At 35.7% G+C, this 26684-nt stretch overlaps 1 protein-coding gene across 1 annotated transcript in view; it reads right to left on the minus strand.

The window, feature by feature from the left end:
- Nucleotides 1-857: 857 nt before the first annotated feature.
- The window catches only part of LOC117665494 (uncharacterized), a 55806-nt gene continuing 29979 nt past the window's right edge, over nt 858-26684 (minus strand). The window contains exons 2-4 of the mRNA XM_087876907.1: nt 3579-3678; nt 3226-3401; nt 858-1936 (exon numbers count right to left, since the gene is read on the minus strand). Coding sequence (XP_087733033.1) covers nt 3249-3401; nt 3579-3678 — 253 coding nt within the window. The 3' untranslated portion in view covers nt 858-1936; nt 3226-3248. The remainder of the gene's footprint in view (nt 1937-3225; nt 3402-3578; nt 3679-26684) is intronic.

Genomic DNA, 26684 nt, shown 5'->3' on the forward strand with positions numbered 1-26684 from the left:
GTATTCAGCCGGTTCTATCCGGTTCAGGCAAAATGGTAGCAGCGGCTGCGGGATGCTCCGCCCACCCACTCGGATGTCATCATGTTCCATTTTTGTGCAGAAGGTTCTGCACATGCGCAGAGGTGTCACGCATGAGCAAAGTGAGCACGCATGCACGCACGCTCACGTTTCTGAACCGGTAGCGAAGGTAAGTCAATACCACCCCTGTATTAGATGTATAACTGACACTCATCAAATGTGGACAAATGCATGTAAGAAGTACCAGCTCAAAGTCAAAGTGGAGAAAATAGCCTAATAAAGAAGAATTATGAAGTTCATAATACCATGAAAATTATAAAAGATTGCAAAGAATTCAAAACAACAGCTTTTGCTCCTTCAGACAATCTTTGGACAAATAATAAAGATTGTGGAAACCACCTGACCATAAATGCTTGACCAATTTGCCTGACAAAGGTGGTTTTAAAAATAAAATATCCATCAAGGCTGCTCTTAATTTGCAGCAAAAGGGTGGGATATCAATACAGTAAGTTTATAGGCTTGGCCACCAAGATGAGAACTTGGCTGCAAAGAAAATTGGAGTATCTCCAGCAACAATTAATTGCAATGTTTTTTGAGTTTGAAAGTTTAAGAAAAAATGGATAAGGAATCACTGTGGTATAGTCATCAAGAAGCTTGCCTAGAATTACAAATATCCAGGTTCAATCAGGCAAATCTTTGAATGAATTGAGACCAGTCATTCTCCCTCTGACCAGTCTAACTTTCTTCATGGCATTAGAAAAATGGGAAGAGGGAACGCTATGCACTGTACGCTACCTTCAAGAAAGGCAGAATATAAATCCAACAAATAATATTACATCTTGCTTTCCAACATAACTTTATTTTCTTAAGGATTCTCATTTCAAAGACAATAATAATACCAATACTGAATTCAATCAAGAATAAAGTATAAAGGTTAGGAAATATTAAAATATTTCTATAAGTAGGTAAGCCTGGGATATTTTGGCATTCAAGATAGAAAGTTTGTGTGTATCATCAAGTATTTACTTTATAGATTTAAGCTAGTTTTCAGAACTGATCCACACAAACTTATCCATGAAGCTGTTTTCAGAGTGCTCTTGACTAGTGAATTCTAACTATGATCTGCTGCATTCATCATTCTAGGTGTGGTCATCATTACATACCGGAACGCTGTATGTTTTCTGTAATTTTTAAATCTGAATCATTCATTATTATTGTAGAAAATGCAAGATAGATTTTATGTTTGCAGTCAAAAATAGTCAAATTAGATAAATTTCCATAGGTGAGAATTTTAGTCAAATTCATAATTTTGAAAAATAAACTTTCCTTTTCTTATTCTTTTTAATTGCATTGGCTTACTATTTTTCTGATAATTCTCATTTTGAACAGTGAAATCCCAACAAGAACTTTTTGTAATATTTTTGGGAAGTCAGAATATGTCCTACAAAATACAATTTAAAATACTAAGAATGCTACCACCAGATCTGTAATTTGAAATCTGAAGTGCCATGCCTAAAGTATCAAACGTAAAGTTGTTACCATTTAAAAAATAATTACTGTCAGTCTATTAATCGCTTCATTAAATACTTTACATATGAGAAAAAAATATTCTAAGACAAAAGCACATCTTGTTTTAGATGGTCAAACAAATGAAATATTCACTGAAATAGTTAAAATAGGAGAATCGTATCACAGAAAAACATTAAAAGTTTAGAAGCAAAGCAATATATCCGGCAGTATTCAAGGCACAAATAATCTTTTGCAAAGTTGATTCCTGTAATGCTGTCTCTATACGAAGATCATCTTTCTAATGCAAATTTCATTAGGCACGGTAAGTGCTATAATAAATGTATGTCTCCTCATAACACTTCCTTTTTAAATTTTTCTCTACCAATTTTTGAAAGAAGAGGCAGTCTTCCTAGAAATAAGAAAATAGTTCCAGGTTATTTTCAGAATATTTTTTTAACACTCACCTCTTCCTACCATTTCCATCACTACTAATGGAACTTCAATTGAAAAATGCATGTAATACACATATTGCTAGTATCATTGTTAAAGTTTTTTTTAAAATAGAAATAGTTTACAGTATTATTAACATTCCCTCTTCTTACCTAACATCTTTAAACATGCATGTGTACCAGTGGTGGGTTGTTACCGGTTCGCCCCGGATCGGGTGAACCGGTAGTGGCAGGAGGCTACGCCTACCCACCCAGATGTCTCTGCACATGTGCAGTAGCATCACACGTGCGTGCAAGCACACACGCATCCACGAGTGAACTGGTAGCAATGGGATTTGAAACCCATTACTGATGTGCACATCCAGAAAACAAAAGTTTTGAACTATAAGGAAAGTGGGGGCTAACAGGGCATAAAGTGCAATGTTTTATGAATCTAATATTCAGGATGTAGGATCAAGCTGACCACCTTATTAAAGTTTCTTTTTAAAGTCTCAAAGGCTAATTAGCTGCATGAATGAAGGCTAGAAAGTAAACAGCAAAGCTTACAAAACCTGATACAGATAATCCCCACAGAGAAAACAGCAAGAAAAAAATGCTTTAGACAAAAACAGTGGCTTTATGATGGCACTAGGAGAGAACAATGCTTGGGGAGGGGAATCAGAACAAATAGATTAAGTATGTCAAAGACAGCATAGGAATGTAGAAGTGGGTTGAGGGACATCTGAAGAGTTTTGGGGTGCTCTTTAAACAAAATTCCGAGTGGCTTTCTGATGATGCCTGAAAGGATGGCCTGATGATGCCTGAAAGGATGGCCTTCAGAATGATCCAGGAAGAGATAGAACAAGACTCATCTGGGAGCCAGTGGCAACACAAGTGAGCAACAAGGCAATGGGTGGACTATTCTCAACAGCAAAATGCTATTATTCCATCCAGGGTCCAATTTGTATAAGGAAGTGTCTTTGTTGAAGAGTCAAAGTCCATTGTTCAAAGGCCTGTCTGTGATAAGAGTCTTGCACACTAATAAGATATCTGCCCCAGCATACCTTTGATCTGAACTAGCAGATAGTATTCTCCTAGGTTGATGGTCATATTGAAGTCAGATGGTGGCTACTGGCCCACTGGACATCATTCCTTTTTTCCATGTGCCCCAATCCACTGTATTTAAAATAATGTATAATAACAGACCTATCTGCTAGGCAGCCCCCCTCAAGTAGGGTTGGCTGGGTTGCATGTGTTGTCTTAGGCTTACCTTGTCTGGTTTTTCTCCCAAACCTAATGCACCTGATGAACAACAGTTTTTGAACATCCTTCAAGAGCTTTTTCTACAGATTCATGAATCTCTCTCTGACATTTTCTTGAATAAGTCCAATTGGAGTTCATCCTGTCCTCAAAGAGTTTGTAGTCTTCCATCTCATATCTTGATTTCTGCCAAAAAAAATGTTGCCATTGAAGTATGGATAGAGATAGCATATATGGGAACTTTTGTAGGAGATATACATTCTCTAAAAAAATGATTAAGACCTTATCTCCATTTCTGTAGTCAGAAAACATGTCTTTCTATGGGAATTAATAGCATCTTTGAGTTCTATGCTTGTATCTTACCTGTATCAGTTTCGTGTGCAAGTTGAATTCTCTTTTTCTTCCAACGTTAGCTTTTCTCGTTCTCATTTCAATGGCACCTTCTCCATCTCCAATACCACGTCTAGGTGGAATTCAAAATATTTATTCCAGAGGACTGCTTACCTCCCTTTTTCTGGGTTGCTGGCTCACACCTCTCTTCTGCAGGAGGAGTTGTGAGTTAAAGCACTTTGTTTGCATTCAACTAATTTCTCTTGCTTATGCTTTTTTTATCTAGCAAAAAGGTTTTTAAAAATGAAGAAAGAGAAGGAAAAAATGTTTACACAAACTGCATTTATTAGGGTTGATTCGAAAAAGATAGTTTGAGGTGAATATAGCAGTGATTCTTTTACTGCCCCAGTCTTCCTTCCCTCCCTGCCCCCAGCTCCCATAACAGCAAGACTAAAAGAAGTAAAATGTCATTTCTCCTTTCTACTAATAAAGGAATACAAAAAATCAGATTAAGCCCAGCAACTAGAAGTCAATTTGCAAAGGCATGTTATTAGATTACAACTAGCACCAAAAATGTCAGTTTAAACCAGTTTTTACTAGAAAACACACAGCAACACAGAGAATCACAGGTGTTGGGCTTAAACCAAATAGGATAGATTCAAAAAGTGTAAACAAAAGAACAATTTGTATGCTCATCCAAAATGGAGGTTACATTTCATAGAAAAATAGTTGTGAAAGGAATTAGGCTTTGAATACACCCAAAATAAAAGCTAAATTTTAATATAATCTGGTTACTTACTGATTCCAGAAGTCCACATGTGGTTACTTCTTTCTAGATTCCTGGAAATTTATCATACCATATAAACTAAAGCAGTTCCTATTGTCTCTTTTCTTGTCTCAAGAAAGATTTTGAGACAAAAGTCTCTAGTCATTTTCTTTTAAAATTATTTTGCTCCTAGGTAGACTATTTTGGACCGTTCTAGTTTTCTCCCATTTCTTTATGTAAAGGTCTAGCCTTTTTTGGCAACACTTTAAAATCTGCCTTTCATGGTAAATTTGGAAGCAATTTTTAAAAAAGAATTGGGGCAGATCTTTATCTTACATTACTAATAGGGACAATTTCAAAGATATCCAGGAACATATAGTTAAAGAAAAAGGAATTTGCTAAAGGATTTGCCAAATAATAACTTTAACCAGCCACTGTTTTAGAGTCATTTTGCTCTTTAAAAATGATAATGTCTCATTAGGCTTGGATGAAAACCTAAGAGATGTTAAGCTGAGGGAATCACTAATTGCTCCTCTTTTTCATTTATTTGGATTATATCAGCTAACATTTAAATATTCTGGCAATGTGAAGAATAGGGTTTCTGAATATAAACAAAACAGAGATACTAAATACTAAACATCTAGTTTATATGGAGCCTGAATAAATAGAGTCACTCCCAGCAATCAAATGCCTTAAGGGCATCCTGAGATAAAAAGGGATGTGTTTGTGCAGAAATAATAGCAAAAAATAATCACATTAGGATATGCCAAAAAATTGGGTGTATATGCTATTTGATAAAATGATACATTCATTTTGCAAAAACATCACTTATAAGTTTAGCATTAAATTAATAGGATCAAGAACCACTCTTATTTTCATTAATGATTTTTAATGGTCATCTTATCGCTATTAAACAAGCTTTTGTTTAGCTTGTATTTCAGGTAATAACACATTCTTTTCTGTGAATGGATAGACCATATAAGGTAGGCTTAAATAACACCCTTAGAAATTTCAGGTTAGTTTTCGTATGAGTAGGCTTGTTTTTGGACAGCATATTAATATGATGGATTTCCATATTTAAACACATCAAATATAAGACATTATATTATTAATTTCAATCAATTTTAAAATTAGGTAATATTACAGGAAGAATGATGGTCCCAGATATCTGAATTCCAGTTTCCCTACATATAAGTAAATACAATGCTTCTTTAGTGTATAAAGTGCTAATTGCATGACCTTTGAGTCATGCAATATCTTTGAGCAATATCTTAGATATTGCACCTAAATTTTTATTTCTGACACAATTTGAATTCCATTGAAGCAAAGAGAGCCAAAAGTACCCAAGCAAAAAAAAAATGGAAATTTGTTGAAAACAAATATCAGCTGCAAGATAGACTGTAGAAGTGGGGAACCTCAGAGCTTGGACAATAAGAAAATGCATAGGCCATGCATTAACAATTGTAGGCTTTATTTTAATCCTGACAGAATTACTACTTTCTTCAAAAAAATTAGCTGATCTATTATGTTCAATTTAAGTTAAACTTTCCCATTTCATTTTCAGTTGAGCTGATTTTTGCAAGATGTCCGAAAAGTGACATTTGGAAATGAAGAACAATATTCATCAAAGTGGATGAGGAAAGCTGGTGTTTCACCCCCTTCCTAATATTCCATAAGTATGAAGAATATTATGAACTTTAAATACATGGTTAGTTTTCCAGATCTTCAATCTTATTTCAGAGAACCTGAAATACCAAAGTGAACTGGTAGGAAGCTTAGGCATACAGTGCAAATCAGTTACTTGAAGGTGTTAGTTTCATGTTAAGTAATCATAAAGCTGTAACAAAATTGTCTAACTGGGAAACTGTTGAAAAGGATTGAAAAAGAAATTGCAAAGGACTTTGTGATCACACATCAGACCCATAATTCAGGGTGGCTATAGTTAGTAACTAAAATCTTTTTAAAAATCTCAGTCACATCAAGATCCAATAGGTTTGTTTAGAAACAGCTACACATTACCACAAATAATATCATCAGTTTATATCAAGGCCATGAATGTTACATATCTGCTACTTCCAAAAAAAAGAAAAAGCCTATTCTGATTCTTACTGAGGATGTCATTATGAAAATAAGAGTTCATGTGATGGCATACCATCCTACAGAATAACTAGCCAACATCTGATTAAAGAGAAAATACCTTCAAGCCAGAAGTTGGCCCCATCCATCACTGGAGTTTCCTTTATAGAAAAGACTATATAACACCATTGTATTTGATTCAGAGAACAACATGCAGGGCAGATAAACTTGTGCTTGCTGAGTTTCTTCCTTCCCCAGATTTTATTTATTTATTTATTTGAATGGAACAATGTTGTTTTGGGAGAAGGCTTCTGTGGCATCCTTTCCAATTCTAAGAATGCCTTGCATACCAAAGAAGCACTGTACAGAATCCAAAAGATGGGATAGTTCCTTGTTTGGAAACATGGACACCTGCCTGGGGAAAAAAAGGTAAACCATGCATGGAGGGGAGGGGGCAAGAGAAGATGGCAAACTTTTTGTCATGTTGTTTTTAAGGACAGCCATTTTGGATAGGTCTCCCGTCCCTTGGTTTTGCACGAATACTTGCAGCACCCATTTTAAATGTTTGATATACCCATTAAGCCAAAATGTTAGCTTTTCCAGAGCTTATCTGAGGAAAATATCTTTCCTTGCTCTTGTACATTCCTATATTTTCTTGTCCTTGGTTCTAACTTAAGTCCAAGACAGGGGTGAAATCCAGCAGATTCTAACAGGTTCTGGAGAACCGGTAGCAGAAATTTTGAGTAGTTCGGAGAACCGGTAGTGGAAATTTTAAGTAGCTCAGAGAACCGGCAAACACCACCTCTGGCTGGCCCCAGAGTGGGGTGGGAATGGAGATTTTGCAATATCCTTCCCCTGCCACACCCACAGAACTGGTCGGGAAAAATTTTAAATTTCACCCCTGGTCCAAGGTTCTGACTTCTGACTTGTTGCTTAGTTCTGACCCTCGCCTGTTGATTGGCTCCAGCCTTTGGTATAATTTCTCATCTCACACTCTGGACTAGTGATCACATCTCAGACCTTGTAAGACTTCTTTCTAATTATTTCTACTACTACAACTAAATTGCATTCACAGGCTTGGATTATTGAATGTTGACCCGCTTAACTTCGGGTCAAACTGAAAAACAGAGCCTTGTGTCTATGGCTGGTTTACAAAAATAGAAATAGAATCCCAGGTTGGGAAAATAGGGTGGGAGTTTTCCCAAAGAAAAACATATTCTGTATGATGCAGCTGTTCTGCAGAGAATCAGTGAAAACACGTTGAGCTTACAAATAGGAGTTAGGGTATAAGCAATGTGTTTGCAAATTTTTCCTGGAAATGCAAATCATGTTTTGTATCTGAATTTCTCTGATAGATTTTCAAGAGAAAAAAAAATACATCCAAGTGTCAAGAAATTGTTGTTGTTCCCTATTTCCAAATTCAGATCTATTTCAGTTGGCTAATAATTATTTGTATCTACATGGCATTCAGTTGTTTTTCCAAACATTCTATAGAACCCATTGGATAATGCATATGACTACAAGTGATATGTGGTCTCTCAGAATACCTTCTACCCAGCGCACTTGTGACATGGGGGGGAGGGGGGAATGGAGCTAGTTTTGGGGAAGGTTTTAATCCACTAAATGAATGCACTATTTTCTCACTATCAACTAATCCTAATAAACTGGCCTTTTGCTATTTTAAGGATGTGACATTTAAGATGATGTGAAACTTTGAAAAATTTTAGGCTAATTGTTGTATTTAAGTAATTTTTAGAAAGCAAAGATGCCTTTTGTTATATATGTATGTGCATGTGAATTACTTTAACTATTTTTATTATAATTTTTATACATAGCTTTTATGTTTTCATGTCTATTTGTACACCACCAACTCTATAAAGTAGATGGCTGATTTCTAAACAATACACACACACATAAATTATACATACTGTAAATACATATATTAGAAATCACTCCTCTCCCTCATAGAATTGGCAGTGTGTGTGTGCGTGTGTCTGTGTGTTTCATCCAGTGTGAATAGAGCTAGCATCTTAAATCTCCAAAGAACAAATTAATTAACATGGCAAAAATTTAATCCATGCATGCTTGATACTTCATTTTGAATTTTTGCACACATTTCTTAAGCATAGAATGAACTGTTGTCAATAGCCCAAGCAACAATCTATCCTTTATCACTCCCTTGCCATTTTTGTAGAGTTCAATTTAAGCAAATAACTCTTTGAGGAATACAAATCATTGTTTCTCCCCTTCACATTCAAATCCAATTTACTGTGGATTTAATTAATGTTAAATGACCACAGAACTCCTCTATCCAATAAACCATATGAAAATCCCTTTAACAGTAGGTGAAGCCAATATGCTTAATTTTACTATAATACACATTAAAGTGAGAAAAAAAATTGTCATGTACAACTCTTGAAGAGAGAGAGACTTATAACAACAAGAATAGACCAGGAAAATATGTTGATACATTTCCTAAATAAGAGCAAAATTCTCCATTGATTGCATTGCATTTTAATGCAGCCTCACTTAAATAAATATGAAAGACATTTAACAAATGCATTCATCTTGCATGGATCATACTCTATTTGTTCATATACAAAAAGTACTTCTGATAAAAAGCATAGTTCATAACTCTACATTATATTAAGCAAACAGCATGGAACTGTTCAGTGTCAGTCCATCAGCTTTGTACACGTAAAGGCTCTTAAGTATGGAAAAAGAGATATTATACCCAACATATTAACTGTAAAATGGAATTTAAAATACCGTTGAAAGAGGGACTCGCAAGGAAGCTAAGAACACAAGCATCTATTCTACCCTAAACTGCAGCCACATTTTCTAAGAGTGAAACATTTTTATTTTCTTGTTAAGGAATGCCCCGGAACTAAAAAAAATTCTTGAAAGGATAAAGAGGAAAGGGCAGGCAAGAACCTGTATTGAGAAGATTATCTTAGCCATTAATGGCCTCAGTGTAACAATTCCTTATTAGGGAGCCCCAGGCCAAAACCTGACATTTTTACTACTTGCAGTAAACTTCGTGCATCTGCAACAATATTCATAATCAAGAGCCAGGGACCACCGCAAATTGTTTCGAGCCTTGCAACAATCAAGTGAACATTTCATTATCCTGAGAAGACCAGAGTCCTGATAAATCAGGGAACTTTTCCATATACATTCATCTCCAGAAAAGAGTGCTTTTGCTAAGATGAAAAAAGCATGTTGGAAGGATTGGAAACATTAGAATTTTTTTTTTTAAAAGAAAAAGTAAAACAGCCACCCTGATATCACAGGCTGAGTTGAGACAGAAACCTGATCTTACATGGAATAGGCAACATTTGGGTCTGTTTTATGTGAATTGCTCCAAGCTGTTTTGGTTAGAATTGTATAGATTTTAAGGTAAAGCATACCATATACACAGTCTAAAGTCACATGCACTTTTGGAACATAGTACTCCCCAACTTTTCTTGTACCAATGGTAGGGTCCAAAGTTATTCTTCTGCACTGGGTAAGTGTTTTGCCTTTTGAAATGGAACTGAATTAAGCACTTGGTTTATTGTTCAGTTAGTCAACTTTTCAGTACTGTAAACTGTAAGTAATCTCCCTTCCTATTCTCTGATTTCTTTTTTTTTAAAAAAGAAAGAAAGAAAAAAAGAAAAAGTAATAGTTCTGTTTCAGTTGTTTATTTTATTTTTCATGCCATTTCTTTTAACAATAACTTAGTATATATTATTTTCCTTCCTTCTGGTTGGGTGATCAATGTTTTAAAAAATTCCTGTTCAAAATCATTTATCTAGCAAAGAGAGAGAGAAATATATACTACATATCTTTTTGGCTGCTGTTTTGGTTGAAAACTGCTTCAAGAATCCTGCCATAGAAATTATATTAAAACACAGTCCCAAACATTCTTGTGATATTCTGAATTTTAAATTCAGGTAATAAAAAAAATTCTTCTAAAAATTAAACAATCGTTGCTGCTTTTCACATTGTTTTATTTGAAATGCCTCAGTATAGATATAGTAAATGCAATGAATTTTTAAATGACATGTTCAACATTAAAAATACCATAGAGAGAAAGAGTAACCAGAAAAAATTGCAAACCAAGACTAACTAGGAGCATATTGAAAGTAAATGATAATATCATGAGATTTAAGAATATCCAACACTTTGTTTAGCTTATTTGCTTTGAATATTTAGCTAGTTTAGAATTGGCAATAAAAAGATTTGTGGATAAATCTCCACTAAGCCTGAAATTCTATATACATTTACTTGGAAGTAAGTTCTATTAAACACTGTGTGTGTACGTGTGTATGTGTATTTTATATTATACATAAAATTTAACTGTATGTATATACACAAGCATTTTTATTTGACATAATCATAATTGATAATATTCTACGGGATTTTCAGATAGACAAATATTTGTGTTCACTTACACAAATATTTGTATGGAGAAACACACAGAGAATTTGTATTTTATCGTTTCTCAAACATTTACATGTTCTTCAGTTCAATATGAATTGTCAAATATCTAAACTCCTACTATTTATATATTTGTCATTCATGCTTCCCACCACTCTTTTGAATTTAATCTTTTTTCTCTTCTCCTTATATTAAAAGTAATGTTTTTATACTATTCTATTTTTTTCTGTTTCTCATCTGGCTTTCTTCCACATTTTTGATGTTTACTTTTCACTGTCTGCAGGTCTCTTAATAAACACACAACACAAATAAAACACTGTAAATAAAATGAGCAAATCTAGATAAGAAATTCTGTTCATTTGTGACTTTAAAATTCCTTGACTGAACGATATATGTTTAAGAACAACTAACTATTTTCTAGTCACAAAGGATAACATTTGAAATCACTTGAATAGCAGCACATTTGAAATTGTAGTTTTGTTTTTAATTGTAATATGTGTATTGAATATGTATATAAAAGATTAATTCAGGCTTCAAATGAGCAGAAACTGAATCATTTCAAATTCTTCATAATACTTTTAAGAATAAAAAGTTATGTTCTTTACACAAAGTTCTGTGTTTTCCTGTATTCATAAAATATAATAATCTGGACTGCAATCATAAATACACTATTTGGGAGCAAATCCTATCACATATAATGGAACTAATTTTTAAATAGTAATTATAGAATAGCATGATAAAAAAGATTATTAAACTGTTGGGTTCTAAGGGAGGGAGAAAGTTATATCCTAGCCTAAGGAGAATGGGTTTTTTAATAAACAAAGGAATTCTTTTTTAAAAAAGATTTTTTTTAATTTAAAATTAAACACATTTGTTTTAATGAATATCCAAAATTAGGAGAGCAACTTTGATTCCGGCTTTTCAGTGACTCTAAGAAAATTTACTTTGTGGTTTTTTTTCCTGTGAGATCAAAAGAATCTAATTAACTTTTCTGTAAGGTAAACAAACTTGAAACTTGAAATATCCTCCTGAATTTTCTGGGAAGCAGAGTCGGGCCTCTGTGTGTTATGTCTTTTCCTTTCTTTATATTGCTGACATTTTCCATACTATGAGAGGCGGGGGAAGAGATTATTTTTCAACATAAAGGTAGAGTGATATTCAGAGCTGTAGCTATTTTATAGCCAACAAAATATTTAAATGAAATTGTTGCAAAACTGCCAAACTGAAATCATTTGAAAGATTAATAGTGTATTGTTGTATTAAGATGATTTCATTTCCTTAAACCCACTTTAAGCAGAGTGTCTTCTTTCTTGAAGAAACTTGCAATAGAGAGAATGGGAAAGTTGGCTGTTCAGCTGCAGAGAGTAGAGAAAGGATAAAGGACTTTCCAATGAACCCCAGATTCTAGACAGCCTGAGTTGCTTTAAAGGAAGAGGGGAAAATGGATCAACAGTTTTATAAATTCCAAGAGAAGAGAATTTTATAAACTCTTTTATAAGTATATAAGGAGTCAACCCAACATGATCTGAAGAATCCAGTCTCTTGGGTCAAAATCCAATCTCAGCTCTTCATATGAACTGAATTTAAAAGAATTGCTCCCGTCACCATTTGACTTTTGACCAGTCATTTCATGCCACCTATTTCCTAGCTTTATGAAGAATTGAATATGTATTCACATTTGGTAGGCCATTATAGAAGCTGAACTATGGTTTTGAAACCTTTGAAGAACTTTTCATTTAAGATTTCCACACTGAAGATTGAGATCATTCATAATTGAGCCATTTATAAGAATGAAAGGGAAGTCTGTGTATATTAATTGAGTGAAAGACATTGGTGTGTGAAAGGTCTACAATTCTTCATCTAAAGCAGAAATGTCCTAAAAGCAGAAATGTGTGTTGCTTGTCTATGCGTGTATCAAACTCCTTATTTACAACTTCAGAAGGGAATTTCAGAATGATGAAAACACATATGTGCGCCAGTCATTTTTATTCTACCCTATGTACTTCATACTCTATACGCCCTTGCCAGCCATTTTCTCCTACTAGAATTTCAGATGCATTTTTGGAAAGGCAACCATGCATTTAGAAGTCTGGCCTTGAGTCAGTGAATAGGTAGAATAGCTTCAAAAGGTTATTCGGGATGAGATAGCAGTTGGCTGGGAAATCAGTTAAGCATCCTCTTTCTATCCCTCTTTCTCTAGTTAAGATCTTGGATTTACTTTTTCTCTTTTTGATGAAAGTTCATAGCTCATTGAAATAGCATGTGTATATAGAAATCCCAGGCAAATCATCTGGTTTTTCTAGGCTGGAAGACTCCAGCTGAAATTCTGATGAGCAATTACCAGTCACTATAAACAAATCAAGCTAGAGGAGGGGGAACAAGTTGACTTGATGCAAGGCAACTTTCTATGTTGCAGGAGTTTTCAGTATGGTGGTGGATTACTTCACAGTAGGCCTAGCTGTGATAGGATACCCACCAATATAACATTAGGGACAGGATTCAGAGAACTGAACAAAGGATCCTTTTGGTTTGTGATATTAAAACAGCAACAATCACATGTGCAATCAACTTTGGAAAGACTTTCAAAGATGGGCAAACAGGATAATTTCAAAACCTCTGTTGCTTTTATAAATTGTCTATCTCATTTTTATAGCCTTTTTTTAAAAAGAACCGTATCAGAAGTAGAAAATAGTAGTGTCTGACTGGGTGTAACCACCAACTTTTGGTTCTGCCTTGATATATTACTTGCCTCAACCATGCCTACCATGCAGTCACCAAGGAAATAGTTGTCAGCCCTGATCCAATCGCCAGTTTGACAGATTAAGGATTCAAATGGAGAAATGAAATTCCTAATCCCCAGGAGGACCTTTTGATTTCATTTTCTAAGTGTAAATAATCACACTTAACAAGTGGTAGATTCTGTTGTGAACAATGAGTTCATTATATAAATAGCATTCTCCAAACTTAAAATTTAATAGCCTGAACAAAAACCTTTACAAAAAATTATTTCATACTTACCTTAGGGCTCCAGTAACTGCAAATTAGTTAAGCTTTACAGCATTGAGGATAAACTGTGAGCCCTAAGACCTGCTCTAACTTTATAGCTGCAAACTTCAGCTTCTAAATGCCTTGAAGAATTTTCATGCTTGCAATCTGGGTTTTGCAGGAATCAATCTCATACCCTTAATACACTATTTGAAAAAAAAATGCAATTGCATTTACACAATATTTCTGTAAGCTGCAAAGACAAATGCTAAAGAATTATAATAGAATAAAATTGGTTAAAGGCACCCCAGAACATTGTTCCTGTTGATTATTTTGTATTAAAGTACACATCCAATCTTATAAAAATGTCGCCTGCTTTCTGATGGAAAGCAGTTTCCTCTTCACTTTTAGATTGCTTTTCAATTAGAGGTTCCAATCTCATTTACACACTAGAAGACAGCTGTAGAGACCTACTTAATTGGGGTGGGACATAGTTTTCTTGCAGACCATTAAAATAGCCTGGGTGTGGGCAGCTTGCATTTATTTAATTAAAATGTTTTGCAATCCAGAAAGTGTTTTCTTATTTGTGAGAATGTTGAGTCTCATCACCAGAGTATGTTTGTTCATTAGCCAAAATCCATATTTGGGCTGCTCTGATTTCATGCTATGTGTGGTTTCTCATTGGAGAAAAGTCTACAAAATATTGTACTGATCTTTACAAAATATTTTGGGCAATTTCAGATGTTGTCACCTATAGCTGTAAATTTGGCCTAAGATACTTGAAAAAAGCAAAAGATTCCCAAAATATTTGTTTTGGTAATAATTTAAACATGAAGATGATGGTATCGCCATTGTGAATTAAGCTGAAGACTAATCATGCTTGCACCAAAAATGGTGTATTCCATATTTAACTTCTATGTCTGCACTATTTTCAACTTTAATCTTGATTAGCGCTAGAGCAATCACCAGCTAACAAACTTCAGTGTAACACAAGTGATATAAAAATAAAGACTTTGTAATCTGTGTTTTAGAATATTCTGTTTCTTGAGCTTCTATTTTCAGCAACTTAGAGCCAAAACAGGAGCACAGAAAACACTTGGTAAGTTCAATTTCAGTTACAGTGTATGGCTGAGATCCTGTCACTTGTATATGAAAGCAAGTAAATTCTACTGAAATAAATGACATTTGCTTCCAAGTAAGTGTGGTTAGAAGTGCGGTATTTCCAGATGGCAGATTCTCATGCTCTCAATTTGACATTTGTGCACTAAACCACAAGCATAAGAATCCAGTAAAATAGATACTTGGGGGGTGGCGGGGGAGACATCTTTTTTTTCTTTCTAACTGCAAGCATGTTAACTAACTGGCCACTATTTATTATATGCTTGCTTTATACAGTATTTCTCAAGGTTGGTAGAGCAGACCAAACATTCATTTAACTAAAGGCACAGATATAAAAGGTTATGTTTATACTGAGTGTACATCTGCCCCTATTCAAATCCCCATTCCGGAAGCACCCTAAAATAAAGTGAAATTGCTTCACAGCTTTGGATATAGAATAACCTTCTCCAAACTTCTCCAGATGCGTTGGGACTTAAGTCACAAAATTCTCATCCAATGTGTACAAGGTGGGAAATCTGAGAATTATAAGTCTAGCACATCTGGAAGGTACTAGACTGAGTAATGCAATTTCTGGTAGAACTGAATTTTTTTAACATATCTGAGGAAAAATATACAAAAAGCCGTTCACAGCTTATATTTCACAGCCCTATTCAACAAGAACTCTTTTACTTATAACTCCCAATCTGGGCTTGAGATCCAATGACTACAAGACCAATTCTATATTCTAAAAGTATTTCTTCCTTGCAATCCTATGAATGACATTATGTATTCCATAAGGCTGCCGTTCTCCAGATTCTTTCAGGGACCTCTTCACTGCATATAACATTGACAAGGGGATACTTGGAGAAAAGTAGTACTAAAACCCAGTTTCCAAAGGAGAGGGGGTGGAAAAGTATCTGCTTTCAAGTGCTTTTTTGATATATTTTGCTATAAAGCAGTTGAACAGATATCTTGATTTATTTTTTTTTAGGAAAAAAAATAAGTTTCCATGCCACTTTCTTAGAACAAATTTGCTCCTCATCATAAAAATTGCTGAGTCAGGGAAAGTGATTTTCATGATGCACAGAAAGATCTTAGAAAGAAAATATGTATTTGTTGCACTGGTTTCAATGAATGGACATAGTTCCAGGTTCTGCTGTTTTCTCTTTAAAAATAAAATATAACTTTAATTTACTAAAATAGAAAAAGGTGAAAAGATAAGATCTGAGGACCTGAACAGGGACTTAGTCAAGGTTATTATGTCATCTATGCAAATGCTATAGTGATTATTTTAGACAGGATAGAAAGCTACTATATTTTCTTCAAATTATCCTATTTTGGATCCATTGTGTGAAGACCTAGCTCTGTGGAGAAGGTTCCTCTGTTGGAAAGAAGACAGAAGATAGAGAAGAAGAGGACAACCAGCAGCAGGATGGATGGATTTAGTTATAGTGGCAATAGACACACCATTGGAAGTTTTGAAAGAAATTTGAAATAGACCATCATGGAGAAAATCTATGTCCATGGTCACTAAGATATAACAATGACTTGATGGCATGTAATCAAAATCTCTTTTTTATTGCAACTCATTAACTACTGCTTAATTATGTATTTGTTAACATATTAAAGATGCTGCTAGTTTTTGCCAGGCTGAGAATTAAGGTGGTGTAAGTGTATGCAAGACCAAAAAAAGCTGGGAGTATTAAAAAATATGAAAGAACAGCAGTCACATTTGTTCTGGATCCCAGAAGGCCATAGTTAATAAGCAAGTAAAGAGAAGGAAAGAATGTGGTTTTAACTATGAAATTGTTTGTTTGTTTTTTGTTTATTTGTCCTAGTGCTAAAGACAAGTATTTTAGTAAACAAAACATTACACACTTTTGTACCTGGAGAGGAATGTCCAGGAGTGATCATATAAACCAGGAGTAAAATCCAGCAGGTTCTGACAGGATCTGGAGAACCGGTAGCAGAAATTTTGAGCAGTTCAGAGAACTGGCAAATACCACCTCTGGCTGGCCCCAGAGTGGGGAGGGAATGGGGATTTCACAGTATCTTTCCCTTGCCACACCCACCAAGTCGCACCCACCAAACCACACCATGCCCACCAAGCCATGCCCACAGAATCGGTAGTAAAAGAAATTGGATTTCACCACTGATATAAACTGAAAGACCAGTCTAACTTAATGAAAAGAGATTAATTTCTTCATCTACTTGTTTTTAAGTGTTGAGTTTTGAATACCAATCATAGGTGGCATTAAAGGGTAAGAGTCTAAATATTTATTAGAGTTTATTGTATTATTTGGCTGCAAACCTCAGACCTTGGTATATGCTGTGAATGAAAAGTTCGACATAGTGGAAGATACTGGGCAGTTTTGAACGTATTTTAATTTGCATCCTGTGTTACTCATGCCTCACATATATTGTACATATAGACAATTTATGTATATAAATTTACGTATATAAAACTCACCCAACTTGCTTATCCTATGCCAATCGTTTCCTGCCCTCTTTTCAGGGAGCAGTTGTGGAAGCATTTGAAATCATGTAACCTGCTTTAGAGTTCATATAATATATATATATATATATATATATATATATATATATATATATATATATATATATATATATATATATATATATATATATATATATATATATATATATATATATATATATATATATATATATATATATATATATATATATATATATATATATATATATATATATATATATATATAAAATGGTTGAGGTTATAAATGTCTGATAAAAAGAATGAATGAAGTTGCTTACTGAATGAATTTGAATATATACCCGTACCTAAACAAGCTAATCAATAAAAAGAGAAGTGGTTTGCCAATGTAATGAATGAAACAAGATTGTTGTACAACTTTTTCAAATGGAAGGATGTATTTGGCAAAAATGTGGTTAGAACAGGGTTCAAAAGAAAAATGAAAAAAACAGGTGAAATAAGGATCATTTTAATTAACTAAACTCTTATGATTGCCCCATGTATTAAATGATTTTGCTATCTAAGAATAATAATCATTTCATATATGCTTTATCAAGGCACATAACAAAATATAACAATTACTAATCAATCCAATAAAACAAGCTTAGAATGAAGTAAATTGATACATTAAAAACTATAAAGGTAAAGATTTCCCTGTCTAGTTGCGTCTCATTCTAAAGCAAGGTGCTCATCTCCATTTCTTGGCCAAAGACATTTTCTGTGGTCATGTGGCCAGCATGGCTATATGCCAAAGGTGCACAGAACACTGTTACCTTCCTGCCAAAGTGGTACCTATTTATCTACTTTCATTGGCATATTTTTGAACTGCTAGGTGGGCAGGAGCTGGGGCAAGGAACAGTTGTTTACCCCATTGAACGACACTCGGGTCTCAAACCCAGGCTGTCAGCTCTCCAGTTGGCAAGTTCAGCGTCTTTAACTGCTGAGCCATCACACCTCCTTTAAAAGGTAGTTCTACACAAAGGCCACAAACTTGAGGGTGGAGTTTGAAAGCTATGTCCAAGGCTTTGAGGGCTTCCTAGGACCATGGAATCCAAGAATGTGTACTCATGAAAGATGGTTTTGTGTAGGGAAATTCAACATTAATGAAGGCTCTTCCAAAGTATAAATATCAAGAATACGTATTTGACGTAAATCAGCCTCTGCATTTTTTATAACAATCATACTTTGATGGGCCTAAGAGCCCATTTGTATTTTAATCTAATCTAGTGTTCTGTGTCCTGCAATGGGCAGCCAGATATTTCTGAAAAGCTCACTAGGAAAATATGAGAAGGACATTCTAATTCTGGATGAAGTTGGCAGCTTATCCTCCATCAATTTGACCAATCCCCTATCAAAGCTATTTGAATCTCCATCACTATATTGTGTAATAAACAAGTTCTACAATGCACACTATAAAGCCTGGATTTGTGCAGGTAGCACAATAAATTGTACCAGGTACTAATAAAAGTTCTCTTTTTATCATCCCTCAATTCATTATTATTAATACTCTTGCAGTGCAAAATAGATAGAAGGTAATATCACCTTCTTCCCAAATCTGTGAAATAGAAATGTCTTTGTATTTCTCTGGACCGCTGTCAACAGATCATGATCTAGTGATCTAGAATAAACTCAGCACCCTAGTGCTCTCCACATAATCAGCAATTTAAATGCCATGACACTATCCTCTGTCCACAGTATCCAAGATTAAAATAGCCGATCTACTATTTTAAGATTTGTTCTTTACATAACTCCATAGAAATGGAAGACTTTCATGCCTCAAAACGAGTATCTTTTTTAGCAAATGTGATTAGCTGAATAGCACCAGAAAAGAAACAATTTGTCCTCTAAAGTAGAGATTGGCAACACACAGCAGGCAGAATATCGGAGACCAGCCAGCCTTTCGCTGCTGTCCCCAAGAGTCTCCATCTGAGGTAGCCAAGATATGACTGAATAATTTGTGAGAATTTAAAATAGAAATGGACTTTTGTTTTCCTGTTTGATTTGTGATTATGAGCCATCAAGCGGTCAACTCTTAGTGACCCTTTAGATAGTACCACTGAGTTATTTTAGATTTTAGATTAAATCAAATGAGGCTGATAATTCTGAGAGAAAGTTTAACTCTCATCTAGCTCATTCCTTTTTCATAAGCATGATGTATAAAATGTTGTAATGGGCTTTGCGAAGTTGCTATGCCAGTGGTGGGATTCAAATAATTTAACAACCAGTTCACTGCTCTAATGACCAGCTGGGTAGGCGTGGCTCGGTGGGTATGGCCAACTCAGCGTCACTCACATCGATGGGCGCTTCGCCTTAGCTGTTACAATGTAATAAGGGTTAACCAGAGAGGCAGTTTCTGTAAACAGGCAATAAAGATTAGGCTAGAAACAACACCAAAATGTTTCCTTCCTTACAGGATTAGCCCTGTATAGTGGAAAAAAACAAAATAAGATTTCTTTCAATAACCAGTTCTCCAAACTGCTTAGAAAGTTAACAACCGATTCTCCCGAATAGGTGCGAACTGGCTGAATCCCACCACTGGCTATGGCCCATCTTAACAAAATATATGCCTAATGCCAAAATCCACTGACTTTGGTAGGAACTGAAAGGATTCCGCCTCTCAGAAAACCACTTCCATATTTATGACTTTGTGCTCACACAGCCTCATGTACCTTCTTCATTGCAGCAGCATAGGAAACATTTGCAGCAGGAAATCTTCAATGTCCTCCACATTCTTATTGAATCAGTGCTGAAAGTACTTTTTTTTAGGTGAGTCATCTGGAACCTTGAAGGATCAGAACAATTTCAAATACTGACAGAAGTTGAATAACAGGGCAATTGTTTCATTATTCAGTCAAGCCTTATTCATTGCATCACAGGTTTCACTGCTCTGGTAACCATCAGGTGTTGTCGAATTTTTAAAAATGAATTAGTTTCCTGTCCATAATGAATAGGTTTGTGTCATGTAAACTGGCCTTTAAGGTGTAAAAGAGCAAATATTTTTGTCCTTGTTCCTTTCTACAATGCATTTATTGAATATCTGTTACAATTGTTATCCCTCATTCTCCAAATTATAGGATGATGTGTCTGTATTGTTATTTGAATATATTAAAACAATTGGCTTCACGAAAAGGTCAGAAATTTTTTAGGGTTTTGTGCTTTATGGAAGGATATTTGAGTATAGTATTTCTCTGAACATCTCCATCATTTACCTTTTAATTGGTTTCTGCCAATAAATACTTTATCTTTATCTTTATTCAAATTTCTTTATTCAAATTTCTATACCGCCCTTCTCCTTTCGGACTCAGGGCGGTGAACAGCCAAAAAATAAAAAATTTTATATACAAAAGTTAAAATAAATTTAAAATAATTAAATAAATTTGGCCCATTAATTTAAAACATCCCAATTAAAACCATATCAAAATTATTTAAAACCAATCATAAAATCAGGACAGCCCGACTAACTGAAAAAAATAGGTTTTGAGAGCCCGATGAAAAGTCCGGAGGTCTGGGATCTTTATGTCCCCTTTCAGCATTTTCTGCCAAGATTCTTCCACCAAGTGAGGTGGCAATCTTACCATCTTTATTCAAATATAATTCAATTGCATACATGTTTCTAAGCAGAGGTGGGCTTCAAAATTTTTATCAAGGGGTTCTCTGCCCGGTTGCTGGGTGGGCATGACCATGGGGGCCGTGGCCTAGTCGGCCTCCTGCATCACAGGGGGGGCATTTTTGCCCTCCCCAGGCTCTGGAGGCTTTCCTTGAGCTTCCACGAGGGCGAAAACAGCCTCCCCAGACTCCGGAGGCCCTCTGGAGGCCGGCAACGGGCCCATTTCCAGCCTTCCTGAACTTCCGGTAGGCTTGTTTTTTACCCTCCCCAAGCCTCCATGCATGCCCTGCACTTACCTGCATCCAAAATGGGCCGCGTGGGGACTCCTGGGAGGGGAGGGGTGGGCGGGGCCAGAAGGAATGGGATTTGGGGGGTCTCTGAACTACACAGAATCTTAGCTAGAGGTTCTCCCAAATCCCTGCGAACCCCCAACAGCCCACCCCTGTTTCTGAATCAATAACACCACTGTTGTTCATGATATCAAATACAAACTATGATCTTTCCCTATTCTTGGGTCATGCATACTTTTCATAGTTTCATTCATGCTAGTTGGATCTCTGGTTCTGTAGAAACTTCTACTCATATGTTTCTCCATTATCACATGTTTAGTGTCCCAGTGTTCTGTGCTGTTTATATACACACTTATTACACAGTCAGCTTCTGATGAAAACTCAAGGTGTTCGTTGCAGTTGTAAATCCTTAACCATAGTAACATAAACATTTTAAATGACAAATTTTCTATTTTGAGAACAGAAACACAAAAGCTTAGTTTTCACAAAATCTACACAGATAAAATATCAGTTCCAAGTGTGATCAGTTTCCAGTTCAAAGTTCAGCCAGGTGATCCATGAAAACCTGTACCTCATCAGATTGTTGATGTTAGTTGCGAAGTCATGTCTGACCCATCTCAACTTCATGGACAACATTCCACCAGGCCTTCCTGTCCTCTACCATCCCCCAGAGTCCATTTAAGTTCACACCAACTGCTTCAGTGACTCCATCCAGCCACCCCATTCTCTGCCATCCCCTTCTTCTTTTGCCCTCAATTGTTCCCAGCATTAGGCTCTTCTCCAGTGAGTCCTTCCTTCTCATTAGGTGGCCAAAGTATTTGAGTTTCATCTTCAGGATCTGGCTTTCTAAAGAGCAGTCAGGGTTGATCTCCTCTAGGACTGACCGGTTTGATCGCCTTGCAGTCCAAGGGACTTTCAGGAGTCTTCTCCAGCACCATAGTTCAAAGGCCTCAATTCTTTGGTGTTCAGCCTTCCTTATGATCCAACTTTCACAGCCATACTTTGAAACTGGGAAAGCCATAGCCTTGACTATATGCACTTTTGTTGGCAGGGTGATGTCTCTGCTTTTTAGTATGCTGTCTAGCTTTGCTATAGCTTTCCTCCCCAGGAGCAAGCGTCTTTTAATTTCTTGGCTGCAGTCCCCATCTGTGATGATCTTGGAGCCCAGAAAAATAAAATCTGTCACTACCTCCATTTCTTCCACATCTATTTGCCAGGAATTGAGACGGCCAAATGCCATGATCTTAGTTCTCTTAATGTTGAGTTTCAAGCCAACTTTTGCACTCTCCTCCTTCACCCGCATGAAAAGGCTCTTTAGTTCTTCCTCAGATACACCCTTTTTATTTGGTTCCTATGATGCAGGCTGAGATTTTAGACTGTCAAAGTCTTTGGCTTCTGAATATGAATATGAAGAGCCAATCTGACCCCTAATAGCCTATCAAGCAACATCTAGAAGAAATTTTAAATGTTACAACAACAATCAAGACAACAGCAACCTGGTACATATGAAAAAGACTGAGATAGCCAGAGGAAGACTGGGAAACTCAGGTTTTAAATGCCTGTTCAGCAACAAAGGTTATTTGGTCTTTCTTCAATTGCACCTAACCATAGCATAGAAAATCCCGTGTTATTACCTTCACCTCATTCTCAGCCTATGAGCAAGACAGCCTTAAGTTGATTTTAGCTTTACTGAAGTTATATTTCTTTCTAACTTCACATAGTCAAAGGACAGCCTCATCTATAGCCTAATCTATAAAAACTGTTTGTTTTTGCTTTACTGCTGTTCATCTCAATTGAAATATATTTAGATATCATTCAATGGTGCTAGATCAAAATTGTCATAGTTGCCCCACTTAAGTTATAATATATATTATGTTGTTAGATTTATAGCCACTGCCTTTCTTTGTTTTTGGCTTTTATAGTCAAGGCAATTTACAAGAGGATTTCCATTTTATCCCTACAAATAGCAACTTTGTCAAGTAAATTGGGCTGAGAAAAAGAGTGACTAATTCAGAATAATTTTGTGGCAGAGGCTGGATAAGTACCTGGATCTTCTCCATCCTGGTCCCAGACCTATTTAAATTTCCCCAACCAATTTCCTTCTAAAGGTAGGCTTCAACTTCCATAATCTTTAGATGGCATAGTCATAATGCCAGAATTATGGAACTGACATCAACAATACCTGAAGAGAACCAATTGGAGAAAACTACACAGCTGTAGTGAAAAATAAGATGCAATCCTTACGTTTTTCAAACCTATTTTTGTACTGCCTGCTCATCTTGAAAGAAGTTCCTCATATGTGTTCAAATGGTCAGCTGTTAAACTGATACCAGCCTTTGAAAGAGGCTTGTGGTTACCATTCATGGACTAACACATCAAAAGTTCTAATCTGGTTCTGATGACTTTCTTCAAATGCCAAGTCAAACAGTGGGTGTGAATGACCTTGCCTTGACCTGGACATCTATTTAAATATTCACTTGGCAATCCCTAGAGTGGAAAACAAGACAACACAACAATGTCTCTAAGCACTTAAGGGCAAATTACTCTAGTTGCTTAGTAAGTGAGAAGGAACTAGCCATTCAATTGACTCTCAGACCTGAAGATCAGATTGAGCCATACTCTTTTGATATGGCCTTAACTTTTATTGTTGATATCATTCCTGTTGAGTTAGAGAGATCAGAACATCAGTCATCTGCTTAAGCAAAGGAAAAAAATAGTAGATCCAGAGGAAACATGCTGCAGAGCACCAGTTGGAAGTTGTCAACGACTGATAAATGACTTGGACTTTATAGTGGAATCTGAATCCCCATTGTGGGAAGAATCTTGTGTTCATGTGGTGCATAGCCAACCATAGATATAATCATTGTGCCCAATAAATGAGCCAAAGTCCTTTTTTACGGTACGAATGCAAGCAGCAGGTTATTCTCCAAGTACCGGTGGAATAAATTATAATTGTTATTTTAAATTCCCAAATATTTAACTTCTGGTTGCATTTTTCCTCGGGACAGGCATGATGTGAAAAGTAGACTAAATTGGCATGTCACTATTAAACCGAGTGTTTCCTTATAGAGGGATGAAGCAAGCCTGACAGATCCCTTTCAGGGGAGAGTGAACTGGTAAATTGTCATGATTTCCACTCAATAGAGTTTCTCCTATGTACAGTAGTGGCCAAAATTGTGGAAACCTTTTGGGAAAAGTGTATTTTTGAGGTTTGATAGCTAATAACATCACTTTTTTGGGGGGGGAGTTTCCAACCCAATTGGAAATCTATGAAGCTGACTAAAGAAACTTGTTAGTCAGAAGCAACCCAGCAATAAAGCCCAGTTAATAGAAGCAATCATTCAATCTTGGTTTCACATTATAACAGCTGCAGAACTAAAAGACTTGATTCACTCCATAGGAAGACGTTGTAAGGCTGTAATTCATACTAAAGGTTACCCAGCTAAGTATTAACTGATGTAATAATTTTTGTATATCTCATTTTTTCTATGGTGATAATTTTTGTATATCTTGTTTTTTCTATGTGCTTCACTTTTCTTCTTTATACTGTAACTGCTATTCTAATAGCAAATCCTTCATAAAAGTTATTGCATTACATTCTTGATTAAATTATCTTTCCATTGATATATAATTTTATGGTACTACTCCAAAACAAAAAGGGATGTTATTAGCTAGTTTTAAAAAATACACTTTTCCCAAAAGGTTTCCACAATTTTGGCCACTACTGTAGTTTTTCTGAATCACCAAGGAAAGAGTGGCCATAGAATGCTCATATTATTAGGAAGCTGGCAAATTTATAGCAAAATGAATTATCACTGCAAAACACTGCTCATTTTGCAGATGGTTAATATGTAAGATTAAAGGATTGGATTCTGGTGAATTTATGATCTCACGGTCCATTTTTATCCTAATAACAATTGTGTAAATGCAGCCAGAAATGATGAGAAAAAATGAATATTAGATATTATTCTTATATATGTAAAATTACACCACCAAAATGACAAATGACCTATTAGCATGGACATTTTTTCTACTAGATTTTCTGTATTTAGACAAATTATTATAATTAATAATTTGATTAATTAATAATTAATTAGGATTAGCTATGTATACATTTCTATTGGTTTTTTTGTACTTTCTTCAGGAGGCAAAATAGCACTTTATACTTTTTGTTATATTTTGTAATACTATCTGAAATTCAGTTATTTTTCTTTTCTTTTCAATTTTTGAAAGATATTTCTGTTTGTTTGTAAGAAGACGATTATGCATCAAAGAATTTATGGCAGGGAAGGCAAAATATTGTTTTAACATAATCATATTTTTATGTTTCTGTGTCCTATATGCCGTAGAGAGCAGTGTTTCTTATGGTGTGGTCTGAAGACACACAGACACACACCCAGGGGTCTCTATCAGAGGTCTGCAGAATTGAAATTATTTGCAAGATATTGAAAATATTTGCAAAATTTTAAAATAATGTTAACTCGTTTTTTTATTTGTTAAAAATAGTTTTTTTCATGAATCACATTTCTGTTATTATATTATGGGTTTGATATTATTATTTTTACATGGCTCAATAAATATTCTAAGAAATTATCAATTTTAATTTTTAATACAGTATATATTGATAAATGTAATCCAGGTAAACAAAGGTTCTTTGTTTCTAGTTTTTAAAAATCAGAAGAACCCTTAAGAACAAAAAGTTTAAGAAACACTGCCCTAGAGGAATGGTGGACAAACTGTTGTGGCCCGCCAGCAGCCTGTGTGGATCGTGGCTGATCCCGACAACGAGGAGGCTGGTGTGGTGTCGCACCAGCAGCCTGCGCAGCCGGCGCTCGCATCAGACAGCAAGGAGGCTGAAGAGGATGTGGTGCCAGAGGCAGAGACTCAGCCAGGGCCTTCTCAATGCTTGAGCACGCAGGGCTGCCAAAAGGCAGGGGGCTACTCAGGAGGAGGAGGTCTCCTCGAGAGTAAGGCTTGAGGATAATTGAGGAAAATCTAGCTATTTTGCTGCCCTTATTGCATCATCAGATAATCGCCCAGCCACCCTGTTTAGGGTGACCCGCTCCCTCCTCCATCTGGGAGCGTGGGATGATCCCTTGCAGGGTCAAGCTGAGGATTTTGTGCAGTATCTGTATGACAAGATCGCTCAGATTCGGGAAGGCCTGGCCTCTGACTGGATAAGTCCGGACGGGATGATTAAGGCAGGTCCTGAGAGTGTTATCTGGGAGGAGTTTGATCCTGTGGCTCCCGAGGATGTGGACAGGATTCTGGGATGGCTGAACGCAACCACATTTTTATTGGACCCGTGTCCCTCCTGATTGGTGCTGGCTTCCCGGGAGGTTACACGAGGCTGGCTCCAGAGGATTATTAACGCTTCTTTGAG

Source organism: Pantherophis guttatus, chromosome 1 (assembly GCF_059756535.1).
Source record: "Pantherophis guttatus breed Tessera chromosome 1, ASM5975653v1, whole genome shotgun sequence".
NCBI lineage: Eukaryota > Metazoa > Chordata > Lepidosauria > Squamata > Colubridae > Pantherophis > Pantherophis guttatus.